The sequence below is a fragment of the Xiphophorus hellerii genome, chromosome 4, assembly GCF_003331165.1.
Source record: "Xiphophorus hellerii strain 12219 chromosome 4, Xiphophorus_hellerii-4.1, whole genome shotgun sequence".
In the NCBI taxonomy this organism is placed as follows: domain Eukaryota; kingdom Metazoa; phylum Chordata; class Actinopteri; order Cyprinodontiformes; family Poeciliidae; genus Xiphophorus; species Xiphophorus hellerii.
In genome coordinates this window covers 10158770-10179890 of record NC_045675.1, presented here as the reverse complement: position 1 = coordinate 10179890, position 21121 = coordinate 10158770, and the positions used below count along the sequence as shown (strand labels likewise).

Below are 21121 nucleotides of genomic sequence, written 5' to 3'. Positions count from 1 at the left end.
AGTCAAGGGTAACCATAAAGTGTTAAAGCCACACAGCAGAGTCAGTTGCTACCATGGGGCTACTTTAAACTTTAAATTGCTTGGATAAACGGGTTTCTACAAAAAGAAATAACTCCCTACAGAAAATGAAAAGGCCAAATGGAAGAGTTTAGATTGGTATCTTTTAAATGACCAATTATTCCAACAATAAGAGCATTCAAGTTTTTAAATGGCAAATATATACATGTATGAAAAGTGCCTAATTAAAGCTCTAAAGCAAATCTGATTTAGACTTGGTGTCATGACAACATCTGCTGAAATCATCCATGTGCAAAGCAGCAGTTGAGTTTAAGGGCAGTGAAGAAATGTAACCACCTAATACAAATGTGATCTTTATCAAATGGTAATAATCCCTTCTAATACATTTGCAGTACAATCACTGAAGCAAGTCACTTGATTCGATATCGCAAGTTAAACAAAGGTTGATGAAAATTAGTGCTTTAGAAGAACGCCACTTATATACCAATTGTATATGTTCACAGAAATATGCAACAAATTGTAATCATATTCATAAGGAACCTAAGGGAAACCGTGTCAGCTTTTTATAGTGAGCAATTAGTTTCTCTGTAGGCCGGCTAAAATGCTCTAACTTACAAGACAGACAGTATTAAATTAGAGCATTGAAGTCAACCTTGTCTTGCCTTGTTTTCTAACTACACTGTAATTATCAGGCTGATAACTTCTTAATTGCAGCAAAGTGTTAACAGAACACTTCCTTTGCAAATGCAAAGGTCACGTCAGCAAAACAATAGAACCAGTCCATTATTACCACACAAATGATCATCTAATATAACAATCACCCTATTTTTGTGTTTTCTTTTAATTTTAGTTACCACTATAAGAATACTACATGTGACACATTTGTTTAATTTCTTATTAAATAGTGAATCAGCCAAAAACAGACCAGCACTATTTGTCAACAGCTGGGAAAGGTTAGAGGAAAAGAGGCTGACTGGTTCAATGTAATATAAAGGCAACAGTAGCCAAATCACCACTGATTACAATGAGGTTATGAAGAATATCATCTCTAACAGATTCAACCTTGAAGCAGGTGGGTGACGACAGCTGAACGCCACACCAGCTGCCACTCCTGTCCGCTAAGAACAGGACAGAGGCTACACTTGACACCGATTCACTTAAACTAGGCAATAACTTGGAAAAGTTTTGCTTGCCTGATGGATATCAATTTGAGCTATCATGTAAATGGCATGGCTAGAATTTGGTGCATCAATGGTGGTGTAATGGCAGAGCTTATGCCACTCTTAATGGACATAGTGAAAGAATTAAAAACAAGTAGGAGGGTTTGAAATTTCGGCTTTACATCCTTGATTAACAACCTAGTTTAATTAGATAATCTTTGAATCTGTGTTTTCAGGATTAGAGTCTCTTCGAGACAGTGCCCACTCCACGCCGGTGCGCTCTGTCTCCCATGGTGACTCCTTCATGTCCAGCCGGGGCCACCTGGAGGACAGGAGCGAGGCCAGCACGTCAGGAGTGATCTCCGATGAGACCTACAGCCCCTCGGACAGTGTGCTGCCCACTCCTGTAGCAGAGCATGGCGTGGAGCTTCCTTCAGCTCGCCATCTCAACGGCGCACCCTGCAGCATCGACGAGGAGAAGGAGTCGGAGGCGAGGGCTCTGAAGGAGGGGCAGGCAGGGGAGTTCAGGCCCGGCAGGAAAGCACCGCGCGTGGTCCGTAGCAGGCCTTCACAAGGCGCTGATGTAGAGGATCTTAACAAGTTCGTCTTAAGCGTGCTGCGCCTGTTCCTGGTCACCATTGGACTGCTGTTCGCCCTTTTGCTGCTGCTCATCATGCTGACCGAGTCCGACCTGGACATAGCCTTCCTGAGGGACATCCGCAAGACACCAGAGTTCCAGCAGTTTCACTTTGAGTATTTCTGTCCTCTCCGGCGCTGGTTCGCCTGTAAGCTACGATGGATGGGCGGTTTTCTTGTTAGCAAATGAGGTAAAGTGATGGAGGAGAGTCCATGACTTAACACAGGCCTCCGGGGACAGAGATGGGGCAGTACAGGAGAAAATAAGAGGAATGCGACAGCTTTGTTTATATTGGCTCTGCTTCTCCCAGGAAGGAGTTCCAGTCACAAGCCACAGACTGCCGTGATTATAATGTATGACTATCACTACATACGTAGGAAAAAAAAAAAAAAAATCACACTTTATTTTAGAAATCCAGGTCATTTTAAGGTATTTTATTTTTACACAAAGTCACAAATGCAGGGTGAATCTAAGCTTTGATGAAAGTCATTCAGGCTTCGCTTGTTCAGCCAGAGATAGTTGCCTTTATTTTTCTATTCATTTATACTTTATATCATTACTGTGAGAGAGGATGACCTGAGACTTAAGGAAAAGTTATGAAGAGAGATTAAAAAAAGAGAACAAAATAGGTGATTAGTTATATCAAACCAATAATGACCTGAATGATAAACAACAACCTCGATAAGTATTGGTAACCCTTCATAAAAATGTGCAAAAAGCCTTGAATCTTTTATTGCATTAGCATAATTTTATACATGACCCGACATTTAATTGACTTTTAATTCACTTTTTTTAGCAGTATAAAACAAATTCATTTATAATAGGTACTTATTTTTTATTTTTTTGCAAAATCAGCCGTGCCAAACTTATTGTCAATTATGAATCAAAACACAGGCAGATAATCCCTACAAAATATAAATGTAATAGAAGCATAGATTTTTAGATTTATTTTTTAAATTTTGGTTAGCGTTTGGAAACTATAATTTATAATCAATAGTTTCCAGGTCCTCAAATTAAAATAATTTTTCTAACGTATTCAGTGTGAAATTATGCTACTTAAACAAAAGGTAGATTTGTTTTAGGGCTTTTTATGCATTTTTACCAACAGTCAGCATAAACGTAGAAAGGTGGTGTTTAGGCTGCCACTAGAAGACATATGCAGGGGTGATTAGAACCAAGAAACATCACAAAGTGATTAATTAAACAAGTTTTGAACTAGATGATCTGTTTATACTCAGTTAAAACAACTACAAACAGTTATTCATCATCACTTTATGATTCAGAGTGATGCAGGTGCTACCCTGTCAGCTGGTTTGAACAATGTTCGTCAGTTTAACTGTGTCCATGCTCAGGTGTTCGTCAGATGTTCTCACATGATCAGTTTAGTCCAAACACTACTGGACCATCAAAGTCTACAAAACAAAATAAGTCTTTCATAAGAATACATATAATATATCAAAGTTATAAGTTTACTGCTTATTAAATAGGAGCCAAATAACACAATCAGTTTCTGTGTGAAGAGTTGGTGCCACTTTGCTGTAGTTTGAAGGGAAAACGTGAGTTAATAATGTAGTGGTAGTCAAGTTTTTGGTTAGTTCTCCTCTCAAAATCTATAGAAAGTTCATCTTGATGTGCAATAATGTTAAAAATCCAAAATACTTTCTACCTAAGGAAATTTGACTTTGTAAAATTTGAAAACTTTGTGCTATTTTCCCACAGTGTTAAGAGATAGTTTTATGTCAGAACCCTACAGAAGTGAGTCATTTACGTTTGTGTTACCCTGCTGTTCCTAAAATCATGCATTTATTTTAAGGTTTAGTATATTTAAATGGCGTTTATTTTTGTACAAATTGCTGTCAGTTTAACCTATGGACGCCTCCTCACAGTGGCTGTGACATGTTTTTACAACAAAAATGTTTTTAAGGCACTCAATAGAAAGCAATCATTGTTTATATCCAACACAGCGTTGTTCATCGCCACGCCTACCAAAGAAACCTCTGTTGTTTCACAGCCTGTTTGCATCAACAGATGAACGCTCTTCTAGTCTGCTGACTGTCTTCAGCCTTATTACTCTGATTTTTTGCAAGCAAACCTACAATGTGTCTTTATTTTCCAAAAAAAAAAAAAAAAAAAACATAAACTCCAAAAGTCAGTGTTCACAGTCAAGTGTGTGTCCTCAGGATGAAAAAAAAACAAAAAAAAAAACAAATGCTAAACGCCAGTGAAGTGTATTAGCAGATGTGGAACATTATGCTTTAAAAAGAGACATGATATGATTTTATTGTTTGGTTGAGAAATTCTAGATATATATATGCACAGGTAAATAGGATTGATGGTTACTGTGTAATTTGCATTTTTTCCAAACGAAAAATCAACCTCTCTAGAGGCAGCGGTATGAATTTTATTGCTTTTACATGGTAAAAAATAAAAAAATTCTGCTTTTTACTTTGTAGCTCTAGGGAGTTTCAGTAACATACTTCCAATAATATTTGTGCAGTTGAAACCATGTTTACATGCACTAAATATATAAAAAAACTTTTCATTTTGTCTCGATGTAACATGCAGTAAGATTAACTTTTCCTGTTTCAAATTATTGTCATTTGCTAAAATCCATATTACTTTCTTCACAGTCAGAAGATCATACACAACTTTAAACTGTTTTTAAAAACTCATTGAAATATGTCAATGCTTTGCAGAGTGGTTAATTCAAGGAAGTTAAATGGAGGCGCACCTCAAACATGTTGCTACTCTGTATCTCAAGAAAAAAAATGACTGAAATCAGCCAATGTATGAGGAAGAGAATTATGCATTTTCAGAAGTCTTAAAGTTTCCCATTTCACCTGTTCAAACATTTATAGCCAGTATCAACAGCATGAGATTGTGATGCCATCACATTTTACAGCAACGAGACAGGATCTAAGAGTGGAGTGTGTTTGGTGCAAAATGTGCCCATCAACCCCAGATGAAAACCTAAAGCTCCTGTGAGACTCTTCTCTGATGCTGATGAGTGTCAATATCCACAGTGAAACAAGTCATGCACCACGATGGACTGAAAGGCCACTCCACAGGGGAAAAGACCTTACTCAAAAAGCAACATTAGAGAGCTAGTTTGCATCTTGCAAATATCCACATTTGTATAAAAAAGTCCTGTGATGAAACTGAAATTGAACTGTTTGGCCATAATGACAATTGTTCCCACCGGAGGAAAAACAAAGCCAATGTTTTAGAATGGCCGTCACAGACCGACTCAGTAGCTCCAATTATAAAAGAAGGAATGGGCCAAAATCCCAGCAAGCTGCTTACAGCTTGTGGAAAACTTTTCAATTAGTTTAAAAGCAATGCAACCACATTTTAAAGTTCTTCTGACTTTGAAGAAAGCTAAAGTGAGAAAATTATCTCATTCTGGCCTTTAGGTCAGCAAAGCTAACTTAAATAGGACAGATTTATTCTGATTTAATAAGAGTCGTCTTTTTTTTTCTTTTCTTTTTAAAAAAACACAGTCCATGTATACAACTGGTTTCAACTGCATATTTCAGTAGGCTACTCATATTTAAGCTTTAATTCAGTTTGTGCCAGACGGCATTCTAAAAACAAAGAAATTGCCAATCAAGCAGGAACATTTGCTTGTTGCTTACATTTGTGTTTATGTGTAATAAAATGTGCTCAATAAGGGGTGCCCAAGTCTAGTTCTCTAGTCAAGCAAATTAATTCGATTCAGGTGTGTTGGAGAAGGAATACGTTTAAAAGTTAGAGACTAAATTTGGACACCCCTGTCCTATATAAACAAAATGTTTCAGATTCTGTGGTAAAAACGTCTGACTAGTTAAATGCAAATCTTTGCCTTCAAGGCTTGCTAAACATTTACGGTGCATCAAAGAATACTGTAGAGGCATGTTTGGAACAGATTTTGGTCCCCGTTCTTAGAAAAACCTTTTAACGTAAAAGCCAGTTTTGTTGTTCTTTGTCTTCTCTATAAATCAGATTAATTTATGCAATTTGATTAAATGCAAAATGTTTTTGTGAGAGTCTGTTTTCAAGAGTTCAAAAGGGGAACCCATTGAATTATCATTTGCCTTTAGTACAAATTTTGTATATTTTATTGCAGCAGGGTAAAAAAAAAAAGAAGAAAAAAAAATTCTGTGCCCACTTGTACAATGCAGTTTGATTTATCCAGGAAGTTAAACTGGATAACTGGAATGTTTCAAACTTGAGCTGGCACATTAACTGGAGTACCACTTTAGCTATAAAGCTACTAGCTTTCTTCTCAGTAAAACATGTCAACAGGATTTAGGTGTCAAACATGTTCCTACTGTAATCTTTCTTCTTGTATCAAAGTCCAGCACATGCCAATGTCTCTGTAAGCATTATGTTCTGCATTCAGTTCCTCTAACCAAGACTGCTTTTTTCCTATTATTGACTGAAGACTAGTGTAATCTGTGAATAAACAATATTCATACTTTAAATCTCGCAGTTGATTTAAATTCAGTTTAAATTTTACAAATAAAACATTCAAGAACATGGACAACTGAATAAAAACATTGATTAGCCATTTATAATAATTAATTCAGGTCAACCACATAAGAAAATGTTTTTTGTTTAAAATTTGTCAAGCTGCTGCACCTTAGAGGTGACAAAATTTAGGAATAAAATTCTATGTAGCAGTCATGTTCACTGCATAACTTTATTGTTTTTATGCAAACGTCACAAAGATAAAAACATTTTAAAAAAAAACAATGCAGTGGACTTACTGTATTTTCAAACTTTCGTAATTAAAAAAAAACGGTGCAAATATTTCAACATTATTCAGAAAACTAACCTCAACCTAAAGATATCTAAATATGCTGAAGTTTATTGTATGGTGGTCCTGTTCAAAGTAACAAATAAACCACAATAGTTACATTTCTTTAAAACTAAGAAGGCATGTGGTCAAATCTCCCCCCAAAATAAGCCTTAAATCAATAAGATGGGTTTCAAAGAATGAGCGAGTTGTCTTCTCTATAGAGGATACAATGTAAAGAAATTCTGAAGAGAACGATAAAGAAATTAATTTATTAACACTAGGAATGCATGTATGAGGTGCATAGAAGCAGGACACAGGCAGTTGCATTGGCAACTCAGCAAACTGTGAACAAAAGGGTAAAAAGACCCTGAGAAGTCAGACTATGAAAGTCTTCTGAGCAACAATCTAAAAAGAAGACAAAAGCTTATTTTTAAAAAAAAGGTGCAACACATCTGGAATGGACTTTTATAGACTCTGATGACTACAGAGAGCTCATTAATGAATATTTGCTAAATCGACCTTTTTTAATGACCCTTCTAATTTTTGGCAGTACCTGTGTAGTCAGCTCTTTCCTACAATACTCATCTCACCCAGAGATGACGGTTGTAAACTCACTGGCCTTCGCTCCAACTGTGAAAGACGTGCATGCGTCCTGATGAATTTCCCCCCAGAAGGGCATTTCTTGTGGGATGAAAGGCTGTGACGGACAGCACCGTGCCAAGGTTCTCATCCAGGAAGGAGTGTAGCAGCTGCCCGCTTTCGTGGAACACCTCCACCCGCCGGGGTCTTTTCATACTTCCTACCACAAAGCAGTCCTCCTGCTTGGGGTCCCACACTGCCGAGAGCTTCGACAACCAGCGGCCCGTCTGCATGTCATGACTGCAAATCCAAGAGGGAGAAACATGCTGCATAGTTAGATCAGGACCCAACAAAAAACATATGAAAATACTTAAAATGCAAATAAATTCTGAACATACCTGATGGATGTAATCAAGGGAGGTTCAGTAGTCAACGAAGATGTGTCGTATATCCTATGAATTTAATAAGAACATAATATAAAAGACACTTCCTGGAATATTTTAAATATTTATACCCCTTAAATGTCTTCATTTTCCTGCCATGCTACAACCCACAACCTCAATGTATTTTATTGTATGAGAGATTTTTCTGTCAGACCAAATACAATGTATAATTGTTAAGTAGAAAGAAAATTATATGCTGCTTTCAGTTTTTAAAGAAATAAAACCCAGAAAATCAGAGTATCCAATTGCCTTGACAAGTCCTGAATTATTAAAGTTTAGCAGTGTGGTAAACTGTTTCTGTATATTTACAGTTGTTCTGTGAAGGCCTCAGACATTTGAGATCAATTAGCATAAAGACCAAGTGATAAACCAAACACCTCAGTGGCAAAGACTAAACTGGGGTAGGCTCCACAAAATAAATGACTGAGTTTGAGCCATCAGGTAAAAAAAAACAAAAAAAAACAATAGGTAGAAGCCTCAGTCTTTAAATATGGAACGCCCAACCCAAAAGACATAAAGCTGTAATTGCAGTGAAACGTGGTTCCACAAACCATTAGCTTTCCAGATATTTTACTATGAGGACATTTGAAAAGCAGATTTTTTTTTTTCTTCCACATTACAAATGTGCTCCAAATTGTGTCGGTCTATCACATAAAACCCAATAAAATTCATTGAGGTATGTGGTTGTAACAGAAGATGTGAAAACCCTCAGCGCTTTAACAACTTGTTTGCTTCACCTTATGTGATTGTCCAGACATGAGGTGAGCACTCGGTTTCCAGTGCAAGGTGAGAAATAAGCACTGGTGATGGATAGAGCGTGCCCATTCAGGTGAGACACTGCCTTGCTTTGGGTCTTCTTCAAGTATCTGCTGTCATAAATATTTACTGTCCTGTAGAAAAAAAAAGTTTTAAAAAGAAAACAATCTGATAATGTGAAAAAGAAAAATGTAAACTCAAAACAATGGAAGAAATCAATGATGCAATAATTACCTGCTTTCTGCTGCGACAAAGTACTGCATCTGGAGAGGATGGACGTCTACACAGCGAACAGCCTTGGTGTTTAGGGAGTGAAGAGACTCATGGGAGTTTCTTCAAGGACAATGAAGTTGTTATAAAGATGATTTACTGAGAAAAATTTACATTTTCAGGAATAAAACAGTAAATAAGAACAAATAAACAAACATATACACTTATTGTGAACAGTGAAGCCTTACCCTGGAGTCCGCCTGTCGACGATGGCAACCTCTCCAAACCAGGTCCCTACCAGAAGTGTTGAACAGTCATGTGACATAAAGGCAAATGTTTTAAGGCCATCATTAATGTCATACACCTGGAACAAAAAGAATAAAACTTTTCACATAAGGTCTGAATATCTTAGCAACAGAAGGAGGGTAGAGTAACCAGAGGTCTGGATAATTTCAGAATCAACATTATATTTTGAACAAATGTGCTTGACTGTTGATAACTGTACGTACATCATCAAATACGGCCTTCTCTACATCCATGCAGCGCAAGGATCCGTCGTAGCTGGCGCTCAGCAGTTGATTAGGATGACACTTGGAGAACGCCATGCTACCCACCGGACGAGAGTGGGGCTCAAAGAGCAGAACACCGTCATCGCCCCATTCAGCACCCTGATTCGCAGAAAAATGAATAATTACATCAAACATGTATGAAGAAAATTGTTTAAAATATTGGCCTGGAAAAGAGAATAGAGAGTGTGGTTGGGATTATGCTGAACATGCTTGTCAATGGGACTGTATGTGATGCATGAATGTCTCAAAAAGACACATACATCTTTATTTTGCTTGTAGAAGGAAACACAGAAGGTTTGACCCAAGTCATAGAGTTCAAAGGCAATCCTACACTGAAGAATTGTACATAAACTTCTGAATTTGAAGACATTAATACAGAAATCCTTGACATTTTCCTTCTCTTGTTATTGTGGCATTTAGCAAATAGATAAAAATGTTGTAATTCTAACTGATCCAAAGATCAGTTTGATCTGATTATACATCAAGCAGTGAGAAAAAAACTAAACTTTTAATTCAGTGAATGTAAACTACATGAAGAAATTTAAATATCTTTAACAAAAAAACATCGTCACGAGAATACTAAAACAAGATTTAATGACAATGTGGCAATTACATTCCCTCTGCTATGCTTCCAGTGAAAGTGAATTATAGCTCATTTCAAGGTCAGAGGAAGTTTGAAATATTCACACATATTTAATAAATTAAGCCTGAGAGATGTGTCCCAAAGCAGCAGAACAGTTTCTAAAAAAAAATCTGTTGATCCACGGACGGAGTGGCTTATGATAGTTTTAGGTTTAAAATAATTAAATAAATTAATGTATCGACCTTAAAGTGCTAATTAAATAAATGTATGTATCCCCCTTAAAGTGCTAAAAAACAAGAAGCCAAAGGACCTAAGGTAAATCATAGGGAGCTGCAATGATCAAACACTAAGGTGGGAGAATCTATAGGTAGTAAAATTAGTCCTGCAATTAGTAAGTCTGGATTTTGTGGGAAATTGGCAAAAAGAAAATTGTTGTTGAAAGAAAGTTGTAAGAAGTCCAGCTTTTATTGCAAATTATGTCACATAAAAATTTAAGTTCACAAAATTTTAAAACGGGTGAGAAAACCTTTACAAATCTTTGTCTTACCAAGGAAAAAGTGCAACTTACCATATTCCAAAGTCCTACTTTCCCCCACTTGTCTCCAGCAGCGAGCAACAGGCTGCTGCTGCAAGGATGGAAGGCTGCAGAGAAGACGCGATCTTTCACCACTTTGACCACATCGTCTTCTCTTATCTTAAGGTTTTTCAGTGCAGAAATGTACCTGTGTTCAGACATTACAGTCATCTATTGCTTCCTCACAACAGGAGAACATCTTTGTCACCTGAGAAGTGGTCAAAAATGTACTAAACAATTAAAATAACAAATACAAAACATAATCTCACTCTTTTAGATCAAGCTTCCTCTTCTCCTCCTTTGTGTCCCGTTTAAAAAAAAGAAAAACAGCCATTGTTTCAAACCAAAAACCAAGACATTGACATAACTTTTCTACATGCAAAACAGATTTTATATCAAGCTGAAATCATTTGCTTCTTAAGTTTTAAAAGAAAATTAAGAGAAAAGTTTTAATATTCAGAGTAAAACATATAATTTTATTTCAAAAATTGTTAAATTAGGACAATAAGAAGGAAACATGTAATTCCTACCTCCGAGGAGAGCTGTAGAAGCTCTGGTGGCAGCTTGAAACCCCCATCCTGATTTATGGGATTCATGTGCAGAGCGCCACTGGGCTTCTTTAATACACTGGTCTTTAGTGGAATTAAAAAAAACAAAATAAGTAAGAGAAAATCCAGAATGCAATACACAACTACTGAAGGGACAGTACACATTTATCATACAATACCAGATCAGGGTGAAGCAAATCAGTAGGTTCTTTGGGAAGAGTCAACTTCTCTGCTGGTTTATTCTGAAGGCGTAGGGATTTACGAGGAGGAAGTACTTCCTTAACAGCTGACTGGGGCCTGCAAATAAAGATTATAAATGTTTAAATTATAAATGTAAAAAGAAAAGAAAAAAACAAAGCTAGGATTTGTCAAACGTAATGCAAAAGCTAGCCAAAGAATATTTCTACAGCATTACAAAAAAAAAAAGTACTTTGAAAAGCCATGAAAATGAGAAATTGTGCTGTTTAACAAAGTTTGCATTTTACCAACCACTGCTGATTAAAATAACCAAAATTTACCCAAATTTCAGAAAATAATTTAAAGTTGATTTCTGAAATGAGCAGTCAGGAGTTTTAGCTAACCATACCTCAAACCTCGCTGTGATGGCTTTGGTCGTGTGGTCTGATGCAAATCCTCTCTGGCCTTATGAAAAAGGAAAACACGAGTTTTATTTCTAGTCAAAAAAAACATGAGGAACAATCTCTATATTTTATACTTATATTTATATTTTATAGTGCATTTTATTTTATTCTGGAGTAACCTCATAACATTGGAACCTCAAAACATTGTTCTGAGCCGTATGCAACGAAATTTTGTTCTGTATACACCCTGTGCACGCAAAATGATAATAAAATCAGTCTAAGTCTAAGTCTACAATTGTCACAGTGAAACAAATCTGAAATAAAGCTACAGGCAAGTTGTTGACATCTTCAATAAAAATAGACAAAAAGCACCTTGATTCGGGGGTCCAATGTTAAAGACATGTTGGACCAGAGTTGCATATTTACCAGCAATAAATGTCTTTATTTCTATAAGAATGCTTTTGATTTTATGCATGTTTACTACTGATATGAATTCAAAGGTAAATGGCAATGCATCATGTTTCATCTGGCTTAGACGCCCTTGAGGTTTAAAATTCAAAGTTTACCTTTTTCTTACTCAGTAGCTTGCTTGTGAAAGTTTTGATTTTTAACAGAGGAAATGTTACACAAGACAGCAACAAACCAGTCGATCTACCTGGAGTAAGTGGATGGAGGACAGAAAAGCCTGGTTCTTCCTGATGTTCTCAAGGCGCTCCAGTTCATATGCAGACAGCCCTCCAACATTCTGTTATACAGACACCATATTGCCATCATTCATACAGCCTCCAGGCATTCACACACAGAATTACATCAACCATTACATCTGACATAAACGTAGAAAGTTTGGTGTACTTACATCTGTCTGGTCCAATTCATCTTCATCCTTTCTCCTCTTCTTTGGCATTTTGTTTTGGGTTTTTGCTTTCTATCGAGAGAAAATGCGGACCTATTACCGAACAGATTTCCAACATGAACCATTCCCTGCCTGAACTTACTTTTCTGGCCACCGTTTCATCTGCTACGTCTGGAGAAAAGTCGAGCCGTTTAGGGGCGACAGCCCTTCGAGTCCGAGATGACCGTCGGACTGTTGCATTGGTATCTGGAGTCATGTACTTTTCACCGGTAAGCAGAGAAATTTGTTACACAAAAGTTCATCACATAAAAAGAGTCGCAACGAAAGAGAAACAGACGATCACCGTACCTTCATAGTAGCTTCACGTTTTGTTTGTCTGGTAGACATGTCCTTACACTCAGTAAATTGTTGTTAGTGAATAAATCCCAGCTGTTAAAACTGACTGCACAGCTGTGGACTTCAACATTCACAAATTGTTTGCCGCCACACGGTGTCTAAGTTTTGTAACAAATCCCTCCCATTTCTCTTGTGCAACAAGGAGACGAGGAGGAGGGGAAGCGAAGGAGGAGCCTGCTTCTTCTTGCTTTGCAATGGCGGTTGGCAAACAACAAGTTGACGCAATACCACCACCTACCGGTTAAGAGTAGGAATCAGAGCAAGCAAGCTAAAAAGAAACCCCCACTATATTCTGAAATCTACTGTAGTTCACATCAAATAACTCGAAAAATATTATAATAACACACATCTACAGAAATAAAGTAATAAAAGGAAGTAATAAAAGGGCGTTTTATTACTTCTGTTCTTTTTTCTGTTCTTTTTGTTCTGGAACTATTAGATTGCATGGAATGGGAATATCCTTTATTGTCCCACGGTGGGGAAATTCAAGTGTCACAGCAGCAAGTTAATATAACGTCAGTGGGAGCGTCCATATTCACAAAACAGTGAAACAAAAGAAGAATAAGAAAATGCAGTTAGGACAAATATACAATAAAAATAATATTGTGCAGTTATTTAGAAAACTGCATACAAAGTCATTAGTACCATAAAAGTGCAAAACAACAGACTATTTACATTAAGCGAATAAAAACAAAAACATGCTGAAAGCTATCTGATGGAGTTCTCCGTTCTGTAACAAATTTATGGATGAAGTGGAAGACATTCAGTAATTTATCGAGAGCTCTTCAGTCTTCCACCACCTGCAATAGATCAGGGCAGCATCATATGACAGAGATAGTCTTCCTGATTAGCTTATCTAACTCTTTCCTCTCACCTGTGGATTGGCTGCTTCTTCAGTCTACTAAATCATAAAATATGACAAGTGCCACCATCGAATCAAAAAAAGGTATTCAGAAGTGCCTCCTGCACTCCAAAACCTGTCTGCACTGACCATTACTGTAAAGAGGAATCTGCTATCTCACCTGTTATGTTTTTTCACATCTTCCTGTATGTTTCCCCAATATGTTTAATCTTCAGACTTCACACTAGGACAGACTGCAATGTTCTGGCTGGTACAATTTTGATAAAAGAAACAAAAGATTATCTAGCTTTAGGTTTCTGACATGTTCTTGTCACAAGATGGTGCTATTGCACATTGTAAAGTTGAAATGTCACTACAACAGCAAAGTACACGGGTTGGCGTTTCAGATGATAGAAGCCAACCTACCTGCTATATTGGGAGGAAATTCATATATACTTATGGACTGATAGAGAGAATATTCAAAGTAGACTTTAAAGGAGAAACAAATGTCCTGCAAGAATAGGTAGATGTGTTTTTGGAATTAGGCTGTGTACCGGGAAGACATCACATTCAGGTTGATCTCCCAGTTACTCCAGTAGTGCATTCACCCATGAAAGCATTTGACATTAAGAAAAACATCAAAGCTGACTAGTAAAGAATGGAGGCACTTGCTGTTAAAAAACAAATAAGCCTGACTGAACTAACAGTATGGTAACATTACAAAAGACAAAAACAAAGAGATTTCTGTCAATTCCCTTTGAAAGACATAAAGGTAAGACCTCCCACTTTGAGCAGTGAAAGACATCTTTGCAACGATGCAAAATTCAAAGAGCTTTTCAGTATTCGAGCTAAACCATGGATTTTGGCAAATTCAACTATGAAGAGATTTCTGAATTGTGCACATTTAACACTGGTCAGTGCAGACTCAAAACATTGCCTTTTGGAATCTCATTAGTAACTACTTTTTTCAGAATGCATTACTCAAAGACTTAAGGAACTCAAAGGAATTGTGAACATCATGGACAATATTTTGGAATGAGAAAAAGACAGAAAACAACAGGCAAAAGAATGAAACCGCTCCTATGATAAGAAGCATCAACCTCAAGCTTAACAAAGACAAATTCAAGATTGGAATAGCTGAAATTCGATATTTTGGTCACTCTCAGCACAGAAAGCCCAAAGCTAGACAAAGAAAAGGTCATAGCTATTGCAGAAATGCCAAAACCCACAGGATAAAGCATCACTGATAAGGTTCTTCAGTATGGTGCAGAACCTGTCAAAGTTCATCCCAAACTTCGAGGTGAGTGCACTGTTCAGCGGGCTTTTAGAAGGTGGTGTTGAATGGCACTGAGAAAGACAACAGCAACTAAAGCGACTGTGTTGCTTGTTTGAATCCCAGACAATGTCAAGACTGAAGTCGTGGCATTCCTCTTTTTGTGCTCAAGATGGCTGCCACGTTTATTGGCAACAGTGTGGTTTTCCAAGAGCTGTTCAAGCATGTCTCTGAGACGTTCAGTGCTATGTTCAGGCACAAAGCTTTCATCCGATGGTACGCTGGTGAGGGTGTGGATGAGATGGAGTTCACTGAAGTGGAGAATGAATGATCAGGAGTCTGACCAGCAGCAACAGGATTTCACTGCTGAGGAGGGAGAATATGATGAGGAGGGTGAAGAAGACTTGGCCTAAATCTCGCTGTCAGTTTTGTTTGTTCTGTTCAGCTGTGAGATACTGTTGTTTCAGTGTCCTTTTAAATTTCTTAATGCAGTCTTAATTAGCTAGCAATGGTACAGTTGAGTAAGCATTTATCAGTGATTTTTCTCTGCCAAAATTAACTTACATTCCATAAACCATGTTTACTAAACATGATTTTAAAAATCCTCTGAAGTGTCGACTTATCAAAGAATGATCAATTTTGCATCTAGTATACTCTTTTTAATGCTTTTTAATTGTGTGACAGAAAGTTAGTTATATCTGCTATTGCATGTTATACCAATAAACATTACAGTTTATGGGTGTAAAATGACAAATTGTTAAAGCCACAATAAAAAGTTTGTAGAATAAACACTTTTGTATGCACATTTCCCTGCTGCAGTAATTTTTAAATATAATAAATTGTGTCTTTAACTATGTTAATTGTAGATAAATAACCCTGATGCAAACTCAAACCAGCTTCCAGTATATAGACTCTATTTTCAAACTTCCCTATTGAGTGTGCTAAAGCAAAGCATTATTGTTCAGTTCAAATGTCGAGGTCAAACTTAAAAGCACAAACAGAAGCCCAGAGACATTTCGCCCCCTGAGAAAAAACAGATTTATTAACAAGAGGTAATCAGGAAAGAGTACACTTTTATACAAAACTGGAAATACTACTCAAGCTGTTGAAATAGACTGAAAGATAATTCTCATGTCACTGTGTATTGCTCACTGCAAACATCTGGTGTTCCTGTTGGAGGATACGGATTGAAGGGTGCAAAGGTAGGGTTTAAATACAGTACACATACCATTCTGTATATATATAGATTTGATCTGAAAACATAAAAGTGGTACATGCCTGCCACTTAAGCTTTAGGTGTCTCTCTATATAAAGCCTGTAAAAAATACATATAAATATTTCAAGAAGCACAATAATACTACTGTGTAGCTCCTGCTAACACGTTGGAATAGAATGTAGTACACTAATGTTGCCTTAAACATTTGTTTCACAGTGGCGTAGACAGGAGAGTAATTATAGCATTTAACAATCATAAGGATAACACATTTCTAGGGATGTGTCTTTGAACACATTGCATGTTAGGAAATGCATCAGACCATCTGTACATTATACTGTATGCAGTCAGTTTATGTTATTGGCAAATTGTAGAACAAAGAAGTTTAAATACTTTTGTGGAATATAATCCATTTCATGATTAAGGCAAAATCATAATGCACTAACAAAAGAGGATTTTACCTGAAAGACTGTACTTTCTGTGTCTGAATATTGACGCTGAGAATTTTAACTTCTGTAAGTGGCTCAAAATCTGTTACATTTGCTACATACATTGCCTGGTGCTTATAGTGTATATACATGACGCTGCCCACCAGGGGAATAAAGTAAGCAAAGCATTAAAAAAAAAAATCCAAAACTATAAAGAAACTTTCTGTTTCTCTGCAATCTTTTTTTACATGTTAATTAGCCAGTGGTTACATAAAACAGATTGTGATTCAACCTTTGCTACTACCTTAGTCCCACTTTTCCCTCTAATCAGCTGAAAACAACAGCTTTAGAACATTTCAAAATTAATATAAAGTAACAGTCATGCATTAGTAGTTTTAATACTACATAATACATCACATACTTTCCTAGAACTCAGAAACCCTTTCCCAGTACCTAAACATTATTTTCCTAGGCTTACCAGAAACTTTCTAGAACTTTTGTAAAGTAACCAAAGTTTCAAGAAGTAAGTGGCAAAATCCAGTAATTTGGAATTTCCATGAACATTCCAGGAAGAAATCTTGTAAGTTTCAGAAAGAAAACTGTCTAAATCTCAAAATTTACCTGATAGCTTTTGGACAGTACCCAGAATTTTGTTCCAGTAAGTTCCAAGAAGGTTCCAAGAAAGCACCTTGAAACTAAAAGGAAAGTAATTAGTAAGTTCCAAAAAACCTCCAGTAAGGTACCTAGTATGTTCTGGAAGGTAAAATTTAAAATTTGGAAAGTCCTGTCTATGTCCAGAAAGTAGGGCTGGACAATATGGCTGAAAAATGTATCACAATATGAGGGTTTCACATCAGTAAATATTGATAATTATTGATAAGGGTTTTTTTTGTTATTGCTTTAAGTATGTGAAATACTCCCTAACTGGTGGCATAACCTTTTGTATTTTATTCATAATTTTTACTCCCCACTGACTTTTGTTATTTTTAAGCAGTTTTAAACATTGGTGAAACCTTAAACTGCTGCTGCACAAGTTATTAAACAGGTAGTTGCTAGGTAACCAAAAGGTGAGTGAGTTGCTACTAGGTGACCAAAGAGTGAATGTGTTAGTTGATGCCACTCAACTTGCTTAGCTGGAAGTGAGATGTTAAGCAGTTAAAACCTTTCCTCCGCCTATACCCCAGAATGCTGTGCAGTGAAATTAGTGAACACTGAATTGGACGTACTACCTATTGATATTAATCATGTGTTTATCACGATATATATTGCTATTGAGTTATCGTCCAGAAAGTATGTGGTAACTTTGGAGAAATTTCCATAAAAACCTATTAAAAGTGCCTGGTAAGTCCCAGGAATGTAACTACTACGTTATATGAAACTTATTTCTGGGAAGTAGCCTCTAATTTCTAAGAAGCTGAAGGACAGTAACTGCCAAGTTCTGAGAAAGTAGCTAGTATTTTCAGGAGAAGTACTTAGCAGGTTGCAGGGAAGTAACTTCAAAGTTCCAGGAAAGCCTCTTGTATTTTCCAGAAAGTGACATTTGAGCTCAGGCTTAGTAAGTAGTAAGGTCCCAGAAAGCACCTGCTCAATTTTAGGAACGTCAGTATGACGTTTGATCAAAGTTCCAACAAAGTCTTTATTAAGTTTGGAAAATGAATCTTTAAGTTCTGGGAAAGTAACCTCTAAGTTTGCTACTTTGTTGTTACTTGCGGAGTCACGTTCAACGTAGACTGCTATCTTAAAAATCCACGTACAATCTGTGATTGTACAGTCATTTGAAAATCACATTTGTGTGATTTTTGACAAGTTGAATAATTTTGTAACAGGAACTTTCATGAAGTCTAATTCCCGCAGACTCTTGACTTCCTACAAAGTGCCGTTTTCTCATGAATGAGAAATTTGTGTTACACTCCAGTTGCCCATTTAGATATACTAAAATATCAAGTCTGTAAACACTCCTTTCTATCTGCTCTCTAGTGCAAAATAAACAGGTCATAAATTAGCATTTAAGACGATATAGAACATATAAATACTTTATAACTATAGAAATAAAACCTCTGTGGGCTTCTATTCAATCTCTAATAACAATAATACACAGAATTCATTAGGAAGCAAATACAAGGAGGGCACAGCCTATTGTGTCTAATACAAATAATGATAAATGTACACGTTGAAACCTTCTCTGCAGTCTCTATCTGATCATAGTATAATTTCTCTTCATGATGAAGTTTTGGGCTCAATTCTCAGAGATGCTTCATACAGGCTCTCCTCATCCATCACTGTGCTGTTGTCCAGCAAGTACTTTGCCACCTGCAGCAAAAAAGCACATGCATAGTACACTGAAAGGAATTTTTTTTAACTTTTAGGATCTTCCTTTGGAATGGACATTTGATGAAAGAATAATTGTGGTTGAGAAAGCACTTTTCTTTGCAACTGTTTGGACAGTTGCATCAGAAGGTCAAACAAACTAAAACTCAATTAAAAGGCTAGCTTTTTCTTATCTGTGTCAGGAGTCCTTTAGGAAGACAAATAAAGCATACCTGCATGTTTATCATGACAAATGCTTATAAGTAGACATTTCTTTGAAATTTTCTTGTGAAGAAATGAACGTACATTGAACTATATAACGTATTAGTAGAGTCATTTGTGTAATTTGGAATCTTGTTAATGTCCCATATTGAGATTAAAGTCAAAGGATGAGGAGAAAGAAGATTAATATGTGGAGAAAAAATTACCATTTTAGAGAACAAATATATTTTTAAAGAAATAGTTAAAATGTAAACTTAAAACTTAGTTTAAAAGGTAAAACTATATTTGAAAACATTTTTTAAGAATTAAGTCAAAATATCAAGATCAAAATGTGTTTACAGATAAGACAAAAAAAAGTAAGCAAAGGAAGAAGTTGCAATGGTGAGAAAAAAACACTGAGTATTAAACCAACCCACTGGCCCAAGCATTAGCATTTTGTCTTTTTAGGATATTACTTCTATTTTAGTTTGACATTTTGACTTTAGTTGTGAAATAATTTGTCATATTTTCTCCACATTTATTTTGATAGTATCTTCTTGACCTGTTAAACTGTCAATCAGGTGAATATTTGTTTAATGTTAATGATAATTTTTATGTTTAATGTTTTACTTACAGCCATCAGTTTTCTCACCTTAGGCTGAAAATCTATCTTGTAAGCAGTTTGCTGAAATTGTCGGATCTCTCTGATGATGTGGGAAATCTGGAGGCACATGGAACAGTTTCGCGTCATATTCAACCGTTTTATAGCAAACGGTTATAGTAAAAATTAAAGGGCTCTGCCTCAATTGTGATATGACAATTTTGTCTACCATTCTCATCTTGGAGAAGTTGACGAGGTTGTCCTCTGTGTAGTTTGGTGTTCCCTCTTCAATGAAGGCCAAGTCAGTCAGGTACATTCCCAGGTAAGGAACACATGGAGGGTCACAGCTGAAAAGAGTGTGCAGGTCACAGAAAGAAACAGATGTAAAATAAAACAAAAAACCCCCCAAAAAACAAATTGTTCTACAAAGTGATGAAAACAGACAAATACTTACTTTTTCAAAGCCTCCCTTAGGTTTTTGAAGCGGCCCTCTGACGACACCAGCTTCTGCAGCTTGTCAATCACAGTTTTTGTCTAGAAAGAATATCACAGCTAACTTGTTACCGCTTGTAAAATCTCCTTGAACTCATATTTTTAATGTTACTTTATGAGATGATTTTTAATATACCATATCTATATCTGTATATCTATATCTGTTTTCTTTCTGGAAGTTTTTTTCTTGCCAAGTTTTCTGCTATTTTATCAAAACTAAATTAATTTGTCCCCTGAGTTGAGGAATATTTTTCAGTTTGAATAATTCATATGCCAAAGTTAGCAAGCACACCTGAAAACAATCAGTTATGAATCAGAACATGTCCAAAAAACTAAGAAAAGGCAAAAGAGTCTGAACAGACACACATACAGTACCTGCTTAGACACTTTTAGCCACGTCCTCTTGAGGCGGAAGATGGAGCTCCGGTTGAGCGAGGATGTGATCTCCAAAACGGCGTTGTAGTTGTGAAGGCAGCGGCAAATGTCCGCCACAGCCACCCACTTCTCTATCACTGCCACCCTCATGTTGACATCATCCCAGTGAAGGATTTCTGAGGCGATCCTGTTACTGATCTAAAAAAGAAACACACACACATACACATGTCGTAATACTTTTGATTGTGGTTAATGGGTAATGAAATGACCAAATTCAATGTCTGTGAAAAATTTAATATTGTAAATAGTATATAACACAAATGCACAAGCCACAGTGACTAGCAGTGATAACACAGCCTAGACAGGATTGTGAAAGAAAAGACACACAAGGTTGTAGACTGTGGCCAGAGTCAATGGAAATCTAAATGTGAGTCTGAAGAAACTGCAGAGAGGCACAGAATCTGAGTTACTTGATGTTCAGATTTTAGAGAAATATTTGCCTCAATCTGCTGGCAAGCCTTCTGGAGAGCCTGATTTCAGATTCAAGCAGTACATGGCACCGCTTACACAACCAAAAGTGCTAATGCCTACTTTAATAACCAAGGTATTATTGTGCTTGCATGACCAGCGAACTCACCTGCCCTAAACCCGTAGAGAATTTAGGGATTATTGCTAAGAGAATGACAAAATAAACTATATGCAA

General features: G+C 36.5%; 3 protein-coding genes across 3 annotated transcripts in view; 1 reads left to right on the top strand and 2 right to left on the bottom strand.

Annotated features, from left to right (window-relative positions):
* Nucleotides 1–5936, top strand: part of frmd5b (FERM domain containing 5b) — a 59642-nt gene extending 53706 nt beyond the window's left edge. Inside the window, exon 14 of the mRNA XM_032560737.1 lies at nt 1415–5936. Coding sequence (XP_032416628.1) covers nt 1415–2004 — 590 coding nt within the window. The 3' untranslated portion in view covers nt 2005–5936. The remainder of the gene's footprint in view (nt 1–1414) is intronic.
* Nucleotides 5937–6480: 544 nt separating this feature from the next.
* Nucleotides 6481–12958, bottom strand: wdr76 (WD repeat domain 76). Its single transcript, XM_032560738.1, has 15 exons — nt 12640–12958; nt 12434–12550; nt 12295–12363; nt 12094–12183; nt 11444–11499; nt 11037–11154; nt 10840–10941; nt 10579–10616; nt 10304–10457; nt 9093–9251; nt 8832–8947; nt 8608–8706; nt 8355–8507; nt 7573–7626; nt 6481–7474 (listed from the first exon to the last, which is right to left on the bottom strand). Exons 1-15 carry the CDS (start codon nt 12676–12678, stop codon nt 7207–7209), a joined length of 1632 nt encoding a protein of 543 aa, XP_032416629.1. The 5' UTR covers nt 12679–12958; the 3' UTR covers nt 6481–7206.
* Nucleotides 12959–15815: 2857 nt separating this feature from the next.
* LOC116718607 (ras-specific guanine nucleotide-releasing factor 1-like) overlaps nt 15816–21121 on the bottom strand; it is a 28813-nt gene continuing 23507 nt past the window's right edge. Inside the window, exons 23-27 of the mRNA XM_032560734.1 lie at nt 20419–20616; nt 20006–20085; nt 19781–19898; nt 19603–19671; nt 15816–18752 (exon numbers count right to left, since the gene is read on the bottom strand). Of these exons, the coding sequence (XP_032416625.1) occupies nt 18660–18752; nt 19603–19671; nt 19781–19898; nt 20006–20085; nt 20419–20616 (558 nt within the window). The 3' untranslated portion in view covers nt 15816–18659. The remainder of the gene's footprint in view (nt 18753–19602; nt 19672–19780; nt 19899–20005; nt 20086–20418; nt 20617–21121) is intronic.